General features: G+C 40.1%; 1 protein-coding gene across 1 annotated transcript in view; it reads left to right on the top strand.

The window, feature by feature from the left end:
- Window positions 1-10,442, top strand: part of slc7a5 (solute carrier family 7 member 5) — an 18,903-nt gene extending 8,461 nt beyond the window's left edge. The window contains exons 3-10 of the mRNA XM_053505568.1: window positions 379-484; window positions 1,302-1,346; window positions 1,449-1,572; window positions 1,653-1,756; window positions 2,132-2,228; window positions 3,708-3,857; window positions 4,737-4,914; window positions 5,426-10,442. Of these exons, the coding sequence (XP_053361543.1) occupies window positions 379-484; window positions 1,302-1,346; window positions 1,449-1,572; window positions 1,653-1,756; window positions 2,132-2,228; window positions 3,708-3,857; window positions 4,737-4,914; window positions 5,426-5,481 (860 nt within the window). The 3' untranslated portion in view covers window positions 5,482-10,442. The remainder of the gene's footprint in view (window positions 1-378; window positions 485-1,301; window positions 1,347-1,448; window positions 1,573-1,652; window positions 1,757-2,131; window positions 2,229-3,707; window positions 3,858-4,736; window positions 4,915-5,425) is intronic.
- The last annotated feature ends 5,288 nt before the right edge of the window (window positions 10,443-15,730 follow it).

Below are 15,730 nucleotides of genomic sequence, written 5' to 3'. Positions count from 1 at the left end.
CTCTCTCCCCCTCGTGCCGTGTGGACAAAAGCTCCACGCTAGCTGTCGATTCAGCAGGATCGCCGCGTCTCACGCTAAAGAATGCAAATTTTTTCGCCCTTTCTTTCTTGTTCTCACGTTTGTTTGTCTTTTTCTGTTCACGCCTGAAGTCCTCCCACCGCGAGTCCCTAAGTCACACGTCCGCTCAGCGTGACCTTGTGGATATCAGCAGTTTTCCGATTGAGATCTTTTGTGGTACGAAAATGTGGAATGAAGTCACGCTGTATTTCTGAACCCACATGCTGTTCCTCTCCCTGGGAATCACGGCCGCTTCCAAATCCTTTTATTATTTCTGTGTGTGTGTGTGTGTGTGTGTGTGTGTGTGTGTATGCTTTGTAGGTGATACCACGGGGCTGTTACCCGAGAACTCTTTCAAAGGATCCAACAGTGACTTCGGGAACATCGGCTTGGCTCTGTACAGCGGACTCTTCGCCTACGGAGGCTGGTACGCTCGCGGACACCAAGTCCAACAAACACAGATCAGTCGGACAGTCGCGAGTTAACGGGGTAGTTTGGGGAAATGTAAATAATCCTCAGGATGCTCGATCTGGGACGCACGGCTAAATCATCAGACGCTCGGGCGGTCCGCGTGTCGAGCGGGTCGTTTGGTTTCTAAGAGCCAATGAACACATAGGAGGCGTGGCCTAAAGTTTGCGTGTAAAGAGACGTAGCTTGAGCCAGGAGACGTAGTCCACTAGAAGTAAGCTTGTAATCCAGTAACAACACTTTCCGTTTAAACTTTAAAGAGAGTCACTTGTTGGTCGTTTTTTCGACGTTCAGGACACGAAGAACAAACGCTACCTTCGTCCTTTTTCACATTTTTGTTTAAACACGAACCAATTAGATTTTCCCTCCTAATGTGATGTCATATAAGAAGAACTCTACATCCGGGTTGCTGCTCATTGAATTTCCAGAGATGCATCACGAGCAGATTAAATATAAAATATGAGACGTTATTAAATCATTAGAAATGAAAGACAACCTTTTTAGTTGAGCTAGTTTGTGTCACAGGTGTTCTCCAGACACGACGCCATTTTCGGAAATCACACCACGGGGACCAGAGGTGACAGATTGTCACATGACTGGGGTGTGTTGATGATATCGTATCGTTTTGTCATGTCCCTTTAATCTCCTCATCACTGAACAGGTTTCACACACACACACACACACACACACACTGCGTGATCCTCTCCGTCCTTTATCACATTAGTGTGTGGTGTGTTTCACGGCTCTCCTCCTCACACGCTGCTTCTCTCCTCCAGGAACTACCTGAACTTCGTCACTGAGGAAATGATCGAGCCGTACAAGTAAGCGAAGAGCGACCCAGAGAGTGACTTTCTTTATTTGTTGTATGGTCATTTTTTTAATAATTAAGTGTGTGTGTGTGTGTGTGTGTGTGTGTGTTTCAGAAACCTGCCGCGTGCCATCATCATCTCTCTGCCCATCGTCACCGTCGTCTACGTGCTGACCAACCTGGCCTACTTCACCACCCTCAGCCCCGAGGAGATGCTCAACTCTGAGGCTGTAGCTGTGGTCCGTATACACACACACACACACACACACACACACACACACACACAAAGCCATTTCTTATTGTTCTCTGTGTCGTGTAGGATTTTGGGAACTATCACTTGGGCCCCATGGCGTGGATCATCCCGGTGTTTGTGGGACTTTCCTGCTTTGGCTCCGTCAACGGCTCACTGTTTACCTCATCCAGGTCAGATACACACACACACACACACACACACACTCATAACAGTGCTTATAATACAATTTAAAAACTCTTTAATCACTTTAGCCTCACTAGTTTAAAAAAGAAAGAAACAAAACAACTAAACAATTAAAAAAAAATACAAATTTAAGTTATAGGCAACAATTATTTGATTATTTTGTTCTATTAAGTGTGTGTGTGTGTGTTTGTGTGTGTGTGTGTGCCCAGTTTGCATGCCCTAAGGAAAAACTGAAACTCTTGTTTTAATGAATGATATCTGTGTGTGTGTGTGTGTGTGTGTGTGTGTGTGTGTGTGTGACACCCAGTCTCCCTCTTTGTCTCTCCAGTTCTTGGCTTAATTTTTTTTTTATCTTTCTCCAGGTTGTTCTTTGTGGGGTCGCGTGAAGGTCATCTCCCCAGCCTGCTGTCCATGATTCACCCGAGCCTGCTCACCCCGCTGCCCTCACTCCTCTTCACTGTAAGAGCTTGAGGAACACACACACACACACACACACACACACACACACAATCACACACATATATACACACTACCGTTCAAAAGTTTTGGAACACTTGCAAATTTCTTTGTTTTTGTTTAGTGATTTATTTTCTACATTCTACAACAATACTGGGGATTTCAAAACTATAAAATAACACATATGGAATTAGGTAATTACGTAACAACAAGAAAAACAAGAGTTAGTTGTTATTTTAAGACACAGAGGTCAGCCTTTCTGTAATAGTTCTTGCAAGAACAGTATTGTGTCAAGTGCATTTGCAAAATCCGTCCAGCACCATAATGAAACTGTCTCTCATGAAGGCCGTCCCAGGAGGGCGAGACCAAAACCTACCTCTGCCGCAGACCAGAAGTTCATTTAGAGTTATCAGCCTGAAAAATGACCAATTAACAACCAGCACCTCAGATTAGAGGCGTTATGAAGTCTTTACAGAGCAGAAGTAGCAGAAACATCTCACCATTAACTGTTCAAAGGAGATTAATGCATTTTTTGGACGCCTTCAGCCTTTACAATGTAGAAAGAAATAAAAATCAGGAACCATCATGGAGTTAGAAAGTGTTCTAAAACTTTTTAATGGTATTGTACACACACACACACACACACACACACACTTAAGGTCACCATCACCTAAACTAAAGTCACCTTGAGGGCACTAAGACATGGAGGAGGCGTGGCCTCTGTATCTTACAGTGTCAGTGAAGGGGTGTGGCCTCTGTATCTTTCAGTGTCGGTGAAGGGGCGTGGCCTATGTATCCTTCAGCATCAGTGAAGGGTCGTGGTCTCTGTATCATTCAGCGTTTCTGAAGGGCCCCTGCATCTGTCAGTGTAAGTTAAGGGGTGTGGGTAAAGGGGGCGTGACCTCTACATCTTCCTGCGAATGGGGCGTGGCCTCTGTATACTTTGGTGATGGGGCGTGGCCTCTGTTTTCTTCAACCACAGTAAATGGGCGTGGTCACTGTATCTGTCAGTCTCAGTAAAGGGGGTGTGGCCTCTGTATATTCAGGTGAAGGACCGTTGTATACTTTGGTGATGGGGCGTGGCCTCTGTATCTTTCAGTCTCAGTGAAGGGGTGTGGCCTCTGTATTTGTCAGTCTCAGTGAAGGGGGTGTGGCCTCTATCTTCCTGTGAAGGGGGCATGGCCTATGTATACTTTGGTGATGGGGCGTGGCCTCTGTATCTTTCAGTCTCAGTGAAGGGGGCGTGGCCTCTGTATACTTTGGTGATGGGGCGTGGCCTCTGTATCTTTTAGTCTCAGTGAAGGGGGTGTGGCCTCTGTATCTTTCAGTCTCAGTGAAGGGGCGTGGCCTCTTTGTCCATTAGTATCACAAAAAAAATTCCTTTTAACATTTAAGTATCTAAATAATTGAAATGTCCAATCAACCAATCCAGTCTGAGTTGAGTGTGTGTGTGTGTGCGTGTGTGTGTGTGTTCTCCCTCAGTGCTTGATGACGCTCCTCTACGCCTTTTCCAATGACATCTTCTCAGTCATTAACTTCTTCAGCTTCTTTAACTGGCTCTGCATCGCCATGGCGATCATCGGCATGATGTGGCTGCGCTACAAGAAACCTGAACTCGAGCGGCCAATCAAGGTGAGTGGGCGGGGCATACGTAATAAATAATTCCTAAGTCCTGAACATCCTGTATGTGACGTCTTTGCTATATATTTTTATTTTACTTTTTTTCTCTTTTTCACGTGATTCACTATCTTGTTCGTCACATTGTAAAATATTCTCCCAAAAACAAGCACGTTGGTGCGTTTGAATCACTCTAACACCCATGGCATGACCACACCCACACCACCACACCACCTGCTCCTCCTGCTGCTAACTTCCATGCAAATATGGTGTGACGATGTCATTAATACACAAATACAGTAAGTGTGTGATTGTCATGTTTCATGTCTCTCTCTCTCTCTCTCTCTCTCTCATCCTTCTCTACTGTAGTTTTACTGTTGTATATAACAGAAGGGCGTAACACTAACCCCGATTGTCCTTTTATGTCGCTTGATTTAAAAAAAAGTTATTGTCGCTTTAACGCGTCTGTTGTGAGTTCTGAGAAAGCATTCAGGCCTTCCAGACTCGTAAAGCAGTGATTTCAACATAAAACTTAAAAAAAAAAAAACATTGCAACAGAAAACCTTTAGTTGGGAAGATTATTCTAAACATTAACACGAAATTTGTTTCTTAATTAAGAAATCCTGTTACACTGTTATATATTTCACTTTATGATGCAACATATTTTACTTAATACACTTGTTCAGTACCGTGTAGGTAATTGAACATAAAATAGATATAAAGGAAACAGAAATTATATTTTAGAAATAAGATTTTAAATTAAATTGAATTTAGCTAAAAGTATATAAAGAATACGTGTATCGCTTAGCTTTTATAATAGCGAATATAAATGTTCACAGTGAAACCTAAACACCTATTTATAATATATAACCATGTTTGTTTTTCTCTTCACAGGTAAACATCCTGTTGCCTCTTTCCTTCGTCCTGGCGTGTCTCTTCCTGATCGTCGTGTCCATCTGGAAAACTCCAGCCGAGTGCGGCATCGGATTCGGGATCATCGCCACCGGCGTTCCCATCTACTTCATCGGCGTCTGGTGGCAGAACAAACCCAAGTGGCTCCAGCAGCTCATCTGTGAGTGCCTCGGACAGAACTCTCATTCAAAACATTCTGCCTTGTAGTGAAGTTAGAAACGTTTGTCTCAGATTGACAGCTCTCTTCTTTCAACGCTATAAAAATGTACCAGTTTGAGAAATACTGCACTCGTTTTATATTAAACGTACGGAACATCCCAGAATCACCAGAGACCTCCTGAATAAATATAGTTGCAAGCAGCGATGACCGGGCCCAAGCACCTTGCTCTTAACTTGTATTTTTTGCATTTGAAGTGGTAAGAAGTTGCCATGCCTCTGTACTCCTGGAGGTGGCGCACTCTAAAGTATTCACACATTGGCAGACAACACAATATCCTGTGTTGTACGAGCAAATTTGCTAGTTTGTAACTTTGACCACGCCCACCGGACAAGCAGCACGAGCCACTTGCTAACTCGAACGTAGTGTCAGGTGTCTCTCATAACTCTGTATTCGGTGTATTATACAGTATAGTCCATATGTGTAAATACGGTTGTGTCTTTGTTTCCCTCAGTCTCGACCACCGTGGGCTTTCAGAAGGTGTTGGAAGTCGTGCCGCAGGAGTCGTGAAGGGAGACTGACAAAACCAAACAGAAGGATGCTTCAGAAAAGATTTCTTGCACAAGCTGAAGGACAAAAATGTTTCCCTTTCTCCCCGAGACCTCTGCAGCCGGGACACGCGCCGTCCCTCAGCTTTCCCTCCTCGAAAATCCCCCTAAACCCACGTCTAGCCGGGGAAAACGAGAGACCAGAGACGTCTGAACGAGGGCAGAGATTTTTTTTGTTTGTCCCCTAGTACGTTTATTTCGTTTTTAATTTGTGCGTTTTATTTTATTAGACATTCCTTTCTTTATTCTGAGCGTAGCGTGACACAGTCGAACTGTCTGCTCATCTGTCTGCTGAAAGCTACTGTAAAATACGGCAGTGTGTGTGTGTGTGTGTGTGTGTGAGAGAGAGCAGTGGTGTGAGTGTGTAGTGTAGTAGTGGTGGTTAAAACATTTCTCTGCTATCACAGAATACGTCGCAAACTCGAAGGTTTTTGACACCTGAAACTGAATCATTATAACAAAACAAAAAGGTACAGAATCGGAGTAAGTTATAATTAATAACTGAACCCTCATTTATAGCCCCACTCTCAGCCTGTCGTCATATAAGACACAAAATAAATATGATAATTATTATAACAACAAAAAATATACCCATGATTGTTAGCTCAGATGGATTCTTTTTGTCGGAGTGACTTTAAACATTTAAAATTAGCCCTTAATACGATGTTTAATTAAAATGTTAGCGTAGAGTGTTCAGGAATCCTTGACTGCAGGCGTGGACGAGCCGATAACAGCGCACACGTGTTTGTTTTCTCGTCAGGCGCCTCGTTATTGGTTTCATTTTTTATTATTATTATAGTATTTTTTAAAAATGGACATGGAGTTAAACTGCTGTGAGCTGATCGAGCGACGCAAACCTTAACAGTAGGAACTTCGTACAATCTGACGTTTGTTCGTTTTTTTTCGTTTAAATTCAAGTTCATCAGCAACGCGTTCAGAAATCATTAAAACCATCAGAGCTGAAGTTTTTCCAAAACCCCGACCTGAGACAATTTCAATTTTTTAAGAAAACGACAATACTGCACATACAACCTCAAAGTAATTTCTACATCCTTGTCTTTCGTCTTTTTCTATCAACATGTCTTTTTTTTTACATGAAATATTCCCACACTTCTGTCTTTCCCTACAGCAGATATTAAGCAGCTGCATCATAGAAACGATAATAATATGTTTTTATTATTTTATAGTAGTTTTTAAGATAAGTTAGAGAACATGTAGGAGTTGCATCGCTCGTGGATGCAGCATGCAGTTACTGATTTTTATTCACGTATGCAAAAATAAATACTCCCCTAGCCTCACTGTCATATTATAACTTTTAGCTTTGACAGCGATCGTAGCATCTGTTTGCTAAGACCGTAGTTACCTGCACTCTCAGGTGTGACGTATCTCAGAAGTAGGCCGGCTAGGTGGCGTTGCGAATTAATGAACTGTTAATGAACTGGGCCTAATGGAGATGTTCTTTATAATCTTTTATGTAATCACTTTCTCATATGCAGTACAGAGTCCTAGCCCAGCTATGCTATAACTAAGCTTTGATAATTTACATTATGACAAATCGTTAAAACTTGACAGTTTGTTCTCATGCCGTTGTGGCTCGTCATTAATTAGCAATGGTGATGAAGATGATCGATACTGTTTCTTAGACACAGCTAAACAGAATGAAAGGTAAATATATCAAATTCAAATTTTTTTTAATTCAAATTTTATTTGTCACGTACACAGTCATACACAGTACGATATGTAGTGAAATGCCTACTTACATACTACATATATGTATACATACTATATATAAGTTACATACTTATATAAGGAGCAGGAAGAAACAACTCTGCACTAAGAGACTTGAATTAGAATCTGAATAATTTTTTGTTACATATAAAATTTTCTTTTAATGTTTCCTACATTACCCATAATGCTATCAACTACGTACTGATAGTCCGGAATCTGCCTAATGTCATAATGCATTGCATTCTGGGACTTTAACTCCAGAGTTTGTTTCAACACCTTTGCGCCTTCTACACTGGATTTCTCAATACAAGACGTTACTCATGGCTAATCGCGTAAGATTAGGTCAGCATAAACATGTTGAATGTGCATCAGGGTGGAGTCTTTTCCAGAACAGGGAATAAGTAAAATGCCCCACCTTGGGCTCAGCACTGAATCCTGAGGCACTCCTTAATAATGCACTGGATACAGACAGACGTTTGCTGCGTGTACTTTAGTTACATTGTTGTCTTTTAAAGACCATCATTGACAATTAATGACATTTTTTACATTAATTACAAATTCATGACACTTAGAAGAGAAAAGGAAATATCTAGGACCTACACTGGGCTTAACACAGAACCCTGAGGTATCTTTTATTCATGCGCCAGATTTTGAATTGGATTGCCAAATGTTGGTCAACGGCTTGGTGCTTTCCAATGGCTCTAATATGACAAAAACTGACAAAAATAAAGGCGTATATGACAAAAAAAGGCGTATATGTGTTTAATAGCATCATGGGTAAAACTTATTTTTTTCTCTTACCTGAAAATCTTATAAGTTAGATTTTTAATTTTTTTATTTATTATTATTTTTTATTTATTTCTTTTTGCAGGCCCTGGTAAATATGAGATTTTATAGAAGACGTTTAGGAAAGTTTGAAGAATAATCTCACTGAGGTTGTTTTACTGTGACAGGTTGCAATGTGCCTCAGCGACCTCATTTTCCCTTTCGTCTTTACATCAGTTGCACCAACAACGTAGTAACACATAGCATTATTCTTACACCTTTACCTAAAGCTAACATTAGCTACCCGTCATCGTCTCCTAGCAACAGGGAGCGAAACCCGGACCTTTATTTGTGTTATATAACCTGCATCATCATGAGATTTTAACAACGTTACTGAAAAAAGTGTACATACTTATATTAAGCCTTTTTTTTTTTTTTTTTTTTTTTACAAATTAATGTACATTAACAGAAGCTTGTTTTCCTGCTTTCTTTATTCTTGGTTGTTTAAACTTTGCTCACACGTCACAGAAGATTTGTTGGTGTGTGATTGTTGTGTTAGTATGAATTTGCTGTTGCTCTGAAGGAGTCTCTGTTCCTGTTAGCTATCGGGTCACTTTGGAAAATCTGTTTGGTCAAGTCGAAGTTCCTAAATACAATAGAAGTGTCCAGTAAGATGCATTCAAGTATTTTTGTTTTGTATGTTTTTCTTTTCTTTTTTTATCTGAATGCAGTGTGATGGTTACTTTTGTTCAGATGTCAAATCGAGGAATGCAGGGTTTGTGTGTTTGTTTTATAATTTTTTTTTTTTTACATGAATATGATAAAGATTCCAGCTTCTTCCACCTGATGTCTGAAGCCAGTATGATTTGGAAGTTACGTGTGTGTTACAGTTACATCTCGCGTCTGTTAGAAAATTTGTAGCCTACAGTTGAACTAACATTGAAGCTGATCAGACTAACGTACAGTAGAGCTGCTCACCGTTACTTAATCTATTTATTTATTTGTAAGGTTTCTAATATATTGTGTATCTGATTAGTGCACTAATACATTAAGTTTCTTTTTTTGGGGTGGGGTGGGGGGGGTTCAAAGTTTGGAGTAAAAAAAAAATTCTTAAATTTTTAAAAAACTTTCTATGTTGGATTTTTTTTTAATTTGTTTTAGGTCATAGAGCTGCTAATAAACTTTCTGCTGTACTTAATTTGAAGTGATTTTTCTATTTGTAATAGATGTTTGTCTCTCTTAAATGTGAAAACCTTCTTCCCCGAGTCTGCCCTCGGGTCACTAACATTTCTCTGTGTCATAAATACCAATGGACAGAACATTGGTTTAATTTTATAATTGAATTAAGTTCATTTATAAAGAGTTTTTAACAACAGACATTGTCACAAAACTATACATGAATGTACATTTAGGATATAAATTAAATATTTTGAAAAATATATACACATCTAAATACATCACTTTTGATTTTGGTTCTGTTCTGGTTCTACTTTGCGAAGTTTTTGCATCAGTAAAATGGCAAAAACTTGCATGTCTAACTAAAAATCAAACAAAAATGAGAACACGCCCGTTCCTGCAAGTGTGTGCTGTTTTCAACAACATTCCTGGAAGTCCACATAACTTACGATCATGAGGGTTCACCTGAGGTGTTTCCTGAACCCCGCCCGTCACCTTAAACAAATTATGTCATAAACTTGCAAGCGACGCTTATATATATATATATATATATATATATATATATATATGTGACTTCCAAACCTAAAGTCTTCTAATTAGAAAGTTAAATTCTTTGAGATAATTTCAACTGTATAAATGGTAAAAAATAATGATGTATATTCTACTCTTAATTGTTTTTGTCTAATCTGTTGTTACGCAGCCAGGTTATGCAGCAAGTCAGATCACTAACAAGCCCTGATTATGATATTAGGTGTGGTATTTGAAACACAGCCCGTTTGATTGCACGGCGTTAAAGGCGGAAGTGAAATCACCACCATTTTCCATAAATCACAGTGAGCGTTTCGGGTTTTCCTAACTACTGAGCAGGAATGTTTTGGCATGACAGAACTAGTAAACAATTATACCCAATCTTACAAACACACACGCTGAGGTCAGGGCAGACTCTGGGTTGGATCACACCCTGGTGCAGTTTGGGTCTAACACTGATGTGCTGCTTGTAGTGTGTGAACAGGCATCATGATCACAAATCTGTGTTAAACTCTGTGATATATCAATCTGCAGTCTGTGTTCTGAGCTTTTTGCTGATCTCAGATCTGTGTTAAACTCTGTGGCGTATCAATCTGCTCTTACAGCTGATCTCAGATCTGTATTCTGTGAACAGACCATTATACTGTCAAATTGTCCTTATTTGTTTCTTCATTTGCTATTTGTGTAAAATGCCTACTGAGTTCTTTGTCTTTATTGAGAAATAAAAAAATTTAATCGTTTGGGGTTGTATGATATGACAAAATTATTTCCACACTGCAAATTTGTTTTGTTGTACATGAATTTTATCCGATTTTAATCACAGCGCGACCCGAAGTGTTTCATTTCACTTCTTTTAAAGCAATATGGCAAATATTATAATTGTTCATTTAATACTGTATAGTATATATTATATACACATACAGTTAAATCGTGGATTGCGAGCATAATTTGTTCCGGAAGCATGCTTGTATATCAAATTACTCGTATATCAAAATTAATTTCCCTGTAAGGAATAATAGAAACTCTAATGATTTGTTCCACAACCCAAAAATATTCATATAAAAATAACTAATACAAAATATAAAGTAAAAATAAAACTAATTAACCTAAAAAGATTCCCAACAAAGCAGTGTTTTTGTTAGTGTGTGTGTATGTGTATGTGCACGTGTGGAGAGAGTAGGGGGAGGGGCTACTGTGTAGAACGACTTACACACACACACACACACAGACACACTAAGGAAACGCTGCTCTGTCGGGAAACTTCTTTAACTTCTTTAACTTCATTTAAACCAGTGGTTCTCAAAGTGTGTGGCGGCCCACTAGTGGGGAATACAGATATGACAGGTGGGGCGCAATGAATGGGAGGGAATTAGTGGAAAATAATAGGAAAGTACCTATTCTAATTCATGCTTTTCTTTATTGATAATAAAGAGCGAACACTCGGAACTAAACAATCACACGCAAAGAAATGGATCGTTAATACAAGTAAATTAAAATAACGTAAGAGAAAAAGTGGAACCATAGTGCAACAATAACGGTTTAACGTCGGCATGTTAATTGCAGAGGAACAATATATAAGGAAACATTCGGTATTATATATGTCATTTCATTTATTCCAGTGTGTATGCTGATGTTTCTGTATTTTTGTTAAACATTAATATTTTATCAGGCAGTACTAGTCTGGCATTTCTAGTTTCCAGTGCGGCAACAAAGTTGCTTTTTGATCCTTCAGGCGCTGAACAGAAGGGAAGATCAAGATCGTTCTACGCTTTTTGTTGGTGTGCTGCATTTAGCGATGATCCCTAAATCACTCGTTGCGCTGTAGAGAATAATGGTGTTTATGCTTTTAAACATGTATAATTAAAGGCAGATGTAGCTTAAAGACAGTGTAGAGAGGAAATATATCTGGGTATCTTATTTGCGGGTTTATTTACGCAGCTATTGAATTCGGAGATGTGAATATCAAACTAACTTTACCGCGGACACAAACAGGTGTTGTGCGCTAAAATGCCCCCCTGCCACAGATTGCCCCCCTACATAATATCTATCAAATATTATATTAGGACATACATTTAAAGGTTTATTATTAAATATATTATTACTATTATAATTAACCCTAGGCACGTGACAGCCGTCGATTAATACAAATCCCCAAAAATGATTATTTTATGGCACATTTATTTTGTAGGGGTTTGTCAATGTACAAATAACAAATGATTTATCACAAATTACACTAAATAAATATTGTTTGTGGTGAAAAATTACAGGAAATGATTTTTATTATAAAATAAGCAACATAAAAATATACGTTATATATGAAAAAATATATATAATTTTTATATTTTTCCCCCTATAAAACATTTTTTATATTGCTTATAATTTGTAATTTGTAAACCATACGCCTATGAATTTATGTTCTAATATATTATTTGAAACAGATTATGTAGGGGAGGCAATCCGTGGCAGGGGGGCATTTTAGAGCGTAACACCGGGTCAGTAGCGTACTGTATATAGTGAGCATAATAACGTCAATGGATACATTTGTTACATGGACCACAAATAAGCAGGTGATTCAGCATCATCAGCCTAATCAACCAAAAATCCAACCGAAAGGAAAACATGATGAAGCCTACTGTATGTTGCGTTTGGATTGATGGTGGGGATGGTGGGGGCAGAGGAGAGACACGTGTGTGTTTTGTGTCTTAAACCGCTGGCAGCAGACAGCATGAGACCCAACAAAGTATGAAGACACTTAGAGACAACACACCCCAGTCACGTTAATAAGCCACTCGACTTCTTTGACAGAAAGTTTTAGATAAGTGACGAAGTAAGCCTGTTATAACAATAGCACGTGTATTTTATATAGTTTTGAACTTGGCGTTATTTGATCTTATTGGTTTAGAAATTGATATTTCAATAAATAGTACACTTGGCCGTTTTCGTTATCATTTTGTTGACGTGGGGCTTGAAAATTCGCCCACCCCCTTAAGTGGGGAATGACAGAAAATGTTTGAGAACCACTGACGTACACACACACACACACACATGGTCACAATGTTATAGTAAACAGTACACACACACGCACAGTTTTTGACTATACAAATGACGCACACACACTGAGGCTAAGGGTCACTCAGTCATTTTATTTGCCTGCGTCATTAGTAAATATTAAAATGATGGAATGATGTTAAGATGTGTGTCCATGAAGCGATGCTCCCATCATGCATAGTGTCCACTGTACAAGCCTCTGGAGACAGTGTTATGATCTGGGGTTGATCAGTTACTCAGGTCTAGACTCAGTAACGTTATGGGGCAATAAAATGAAGTCAGCTGACCACCTGGATGTACTGAACCACCAGAGGATCACATCTATGGAGGGTTTCTTCTTCACTGATGGGACGGACTGGAAGCACCTGGAAAAATATTTACACATAAACTGGACACAATAACTGGGTTTTTCTATTGAATAAATGTAATAAACAAACAAGTTATAAATGTATGATAATGTTTATAAGAATAAGGAAATGAATGATACCTACGAAATTATGTTAAACTTAAATAGAAAAAAAAACTGTTCTTTTAGGTTTTATGAATTGCTAAAATGAATTATTATAAGACTTCAGCAGCATTAGCATGTGTGAGACATGAGGCTCTCACCTCCTCCGTGATCCAGAACACCTGAACTGTTTACGTGAGCTGAGGAAAGTGTGTGTGTGTGTGTGTGTGTGTGCGTGTGAGTGAGTAATATTCTGATAAACACCGTACCTCCTCAGAGACCTGATCCTCCAGTCAGTGAGGGTGGAGGAACCTCTCGAGGTTAGACGCGGTTGCTCGGCTGCGCGGCTCGTCACTCCTGATTCCACTGAGCGTAGAAACGTCTCCCCCAGGAGGAACGCAGTGTTTCTTCCGATCACGTGACCTTTTCTTCTAAGGACACATGCATTCATATGTGCATCGTATTCCTACAGCTTCCACACAGCAGTATTCACGTTGTGTGTTAATAACTGAAATAAGACGAAATAGAGCTCATGTTGTTGAAGGAGGAACGGATAATAGATGGAAGGAAGGACAAAAAAAGAAAGAAAGAAAGAAAGAAAGGATCACCAAGTTATCTTACACTCCTTATCAGTCACTGACCCCATTACAGATCTCAACTAACCCTAATTTAGTCGTGTCCAATTCCTCCCCGTCACTAGGGGGCTCCACATTAAGGCTACTACTACCACTCACCTGGAAGGACCGAAGACTATCACGTGTTTCCTCAGAACCACGTGACGCCAGCCGACCGCATCTTTTCGAACTGCTCGCTCTCGCACCATTGGGGGCGGAGTAACACACTCAGAGGACAGCGCTAGCCGCTCCTTCCGCGTGCGCGAGCTCACAGACGCCCCTGATTGGCTGTAGAGTCGTGATTAATGTGGGAGCGCTGAGTACCTCTCATCCCTCCCCCCTGAGAGAGCTCGGCCAATCAGCTCTCTCTAGACCTCCGGCTGTGAGAGGTTACAGCATCACCCGAGAACCGAACCAGCGACCTCCAGATGACTCGGACTCTTTAGAGTTTTGACCCATAACACTAACTTCTGTTCTGGGTGGTTTGTTCACAAGACCTGTTTATTAAAGGAGCCTGTGCGTGCAGTATCTGGAGGTTACAGCTTCGGACTAAACCAAGTCATTGTGATTGCTGGATTTTTCGATTATTCTAGGAATGGTCCTTTCTTTTAGATTTTCTTAAAAAAAAAACTCTTTCCACTTGTGTGTGACTGATGGCACTTAGTTAGTGACCTACTGTAGTAACCCAGTGTAAGGATCGACCCAGTAACAGAAACTTAAAGCAAACTTAATGTAAGTCAATCTGGAATGAAAATGTAAATGTAAAAATCTAGCCAGTGTCTTGTTGTACCTGAAATTATTGTCAACATTTTCTGCTCTCTCTCTCTCTCTCCCTCTCTCTCTCTCCCTCTCTCTCTCCCTCTCTCTCTCTCCCCCTCTCTCTCTCCCTCTCTCTCTCCCCCCCTTCTCTCTCCCTCTCCCCCCCCTCTCTCTCTCTGATTTTCTTGAACCGCGTTGTTTGTCGTCTGCAAACTGAGACATTTAATAAACCCTCAACAAAGTGCAAAGCAAATCTACACTGTGTGTAACGATGGGAGTGTGTCAGGTTCAGACGAGTGTCGTGTAAATCAGTAAACACTGCAATCACAGTGTGGATTCTGGAAAAACATCAACAGGCGAAGCTTCATTTAATCGTGAGTGCGGTCACAGGTGGCTTTGAGCTGATCTGGTTTTATTTCCCAGCAGCTCCTGGCGTTTTCTCACGATATGATGCAGCAATCTTATCATGAAAACGGAGCGAGCGCCAAAGTCATTAGATTCCTTGTTTTCTCACCTTGTGATATTCCTGTCTTTAGGAAATCTCAGATTTCAGCTCAGTCTGAGACTCGACTCTCCCTGAGATCTCAGAGTTAACAGAATGAAAGCTTTCTCCATCTTCTTCACCTTCTTCTTCCACACACACTTCGCCCCTGACAGCAGAACACACAGGTTTTTAACACTGCGCCTGTTGTTCTGCCCCGGGCGGGATGATGTCTTAACAACACACCACATGTCCAAGCAAACCAGTCCAGTCCAGTCCAGTCCAGTATAAACAGAGTCCAGTCCAGTCCAGTCCAGTATAAACAGAGTCCAGTCCAGTCCAGTATAAACAGAGTCCAGTCCAGTCCAGTCCAGTATAAACAGAGTCCACACTGCCTCATTTGGATGATGCTTTAAAACAATAAGATTTGAAGGTCATGCTTAAGGACCCTGTGGCAGTTTGGTGTTGGTGGGATTTGAACACATTTCCTTCTTCTAATCTGCTTTTTATTATTATTTTTAACTATTGTATTTTATTTAAAGGACACTGATTAAGCCAAATTCACTTTTTAGTCATGTTTAGAAATTTAAATGGGTCTCCATTCTGCACGTACAAGCAAACAACAACCGAAACCTCCTTCCATGTTTATTGTTTCCCTTTTACA

The sequence above is a fragment of the Clarias gariepinus genome, chromosome 10, assembly GCF_024256425.1.
Source record: "Clarias gariepinus isolate MV-2021 ecotype Netherlands chromosome 10, CGAR_prim_01v2, whole genome shotgun sequence".
NCBI classification, from domain to species: Eukaryota; Metazoa; Chordata; class Actinopteri; order Siluriformes; family Clariidae; genus Clarias; species Clarias gariepinus.
This window is presented reverse-complemented; position numbering and strand designations above follow the sequence as displayed.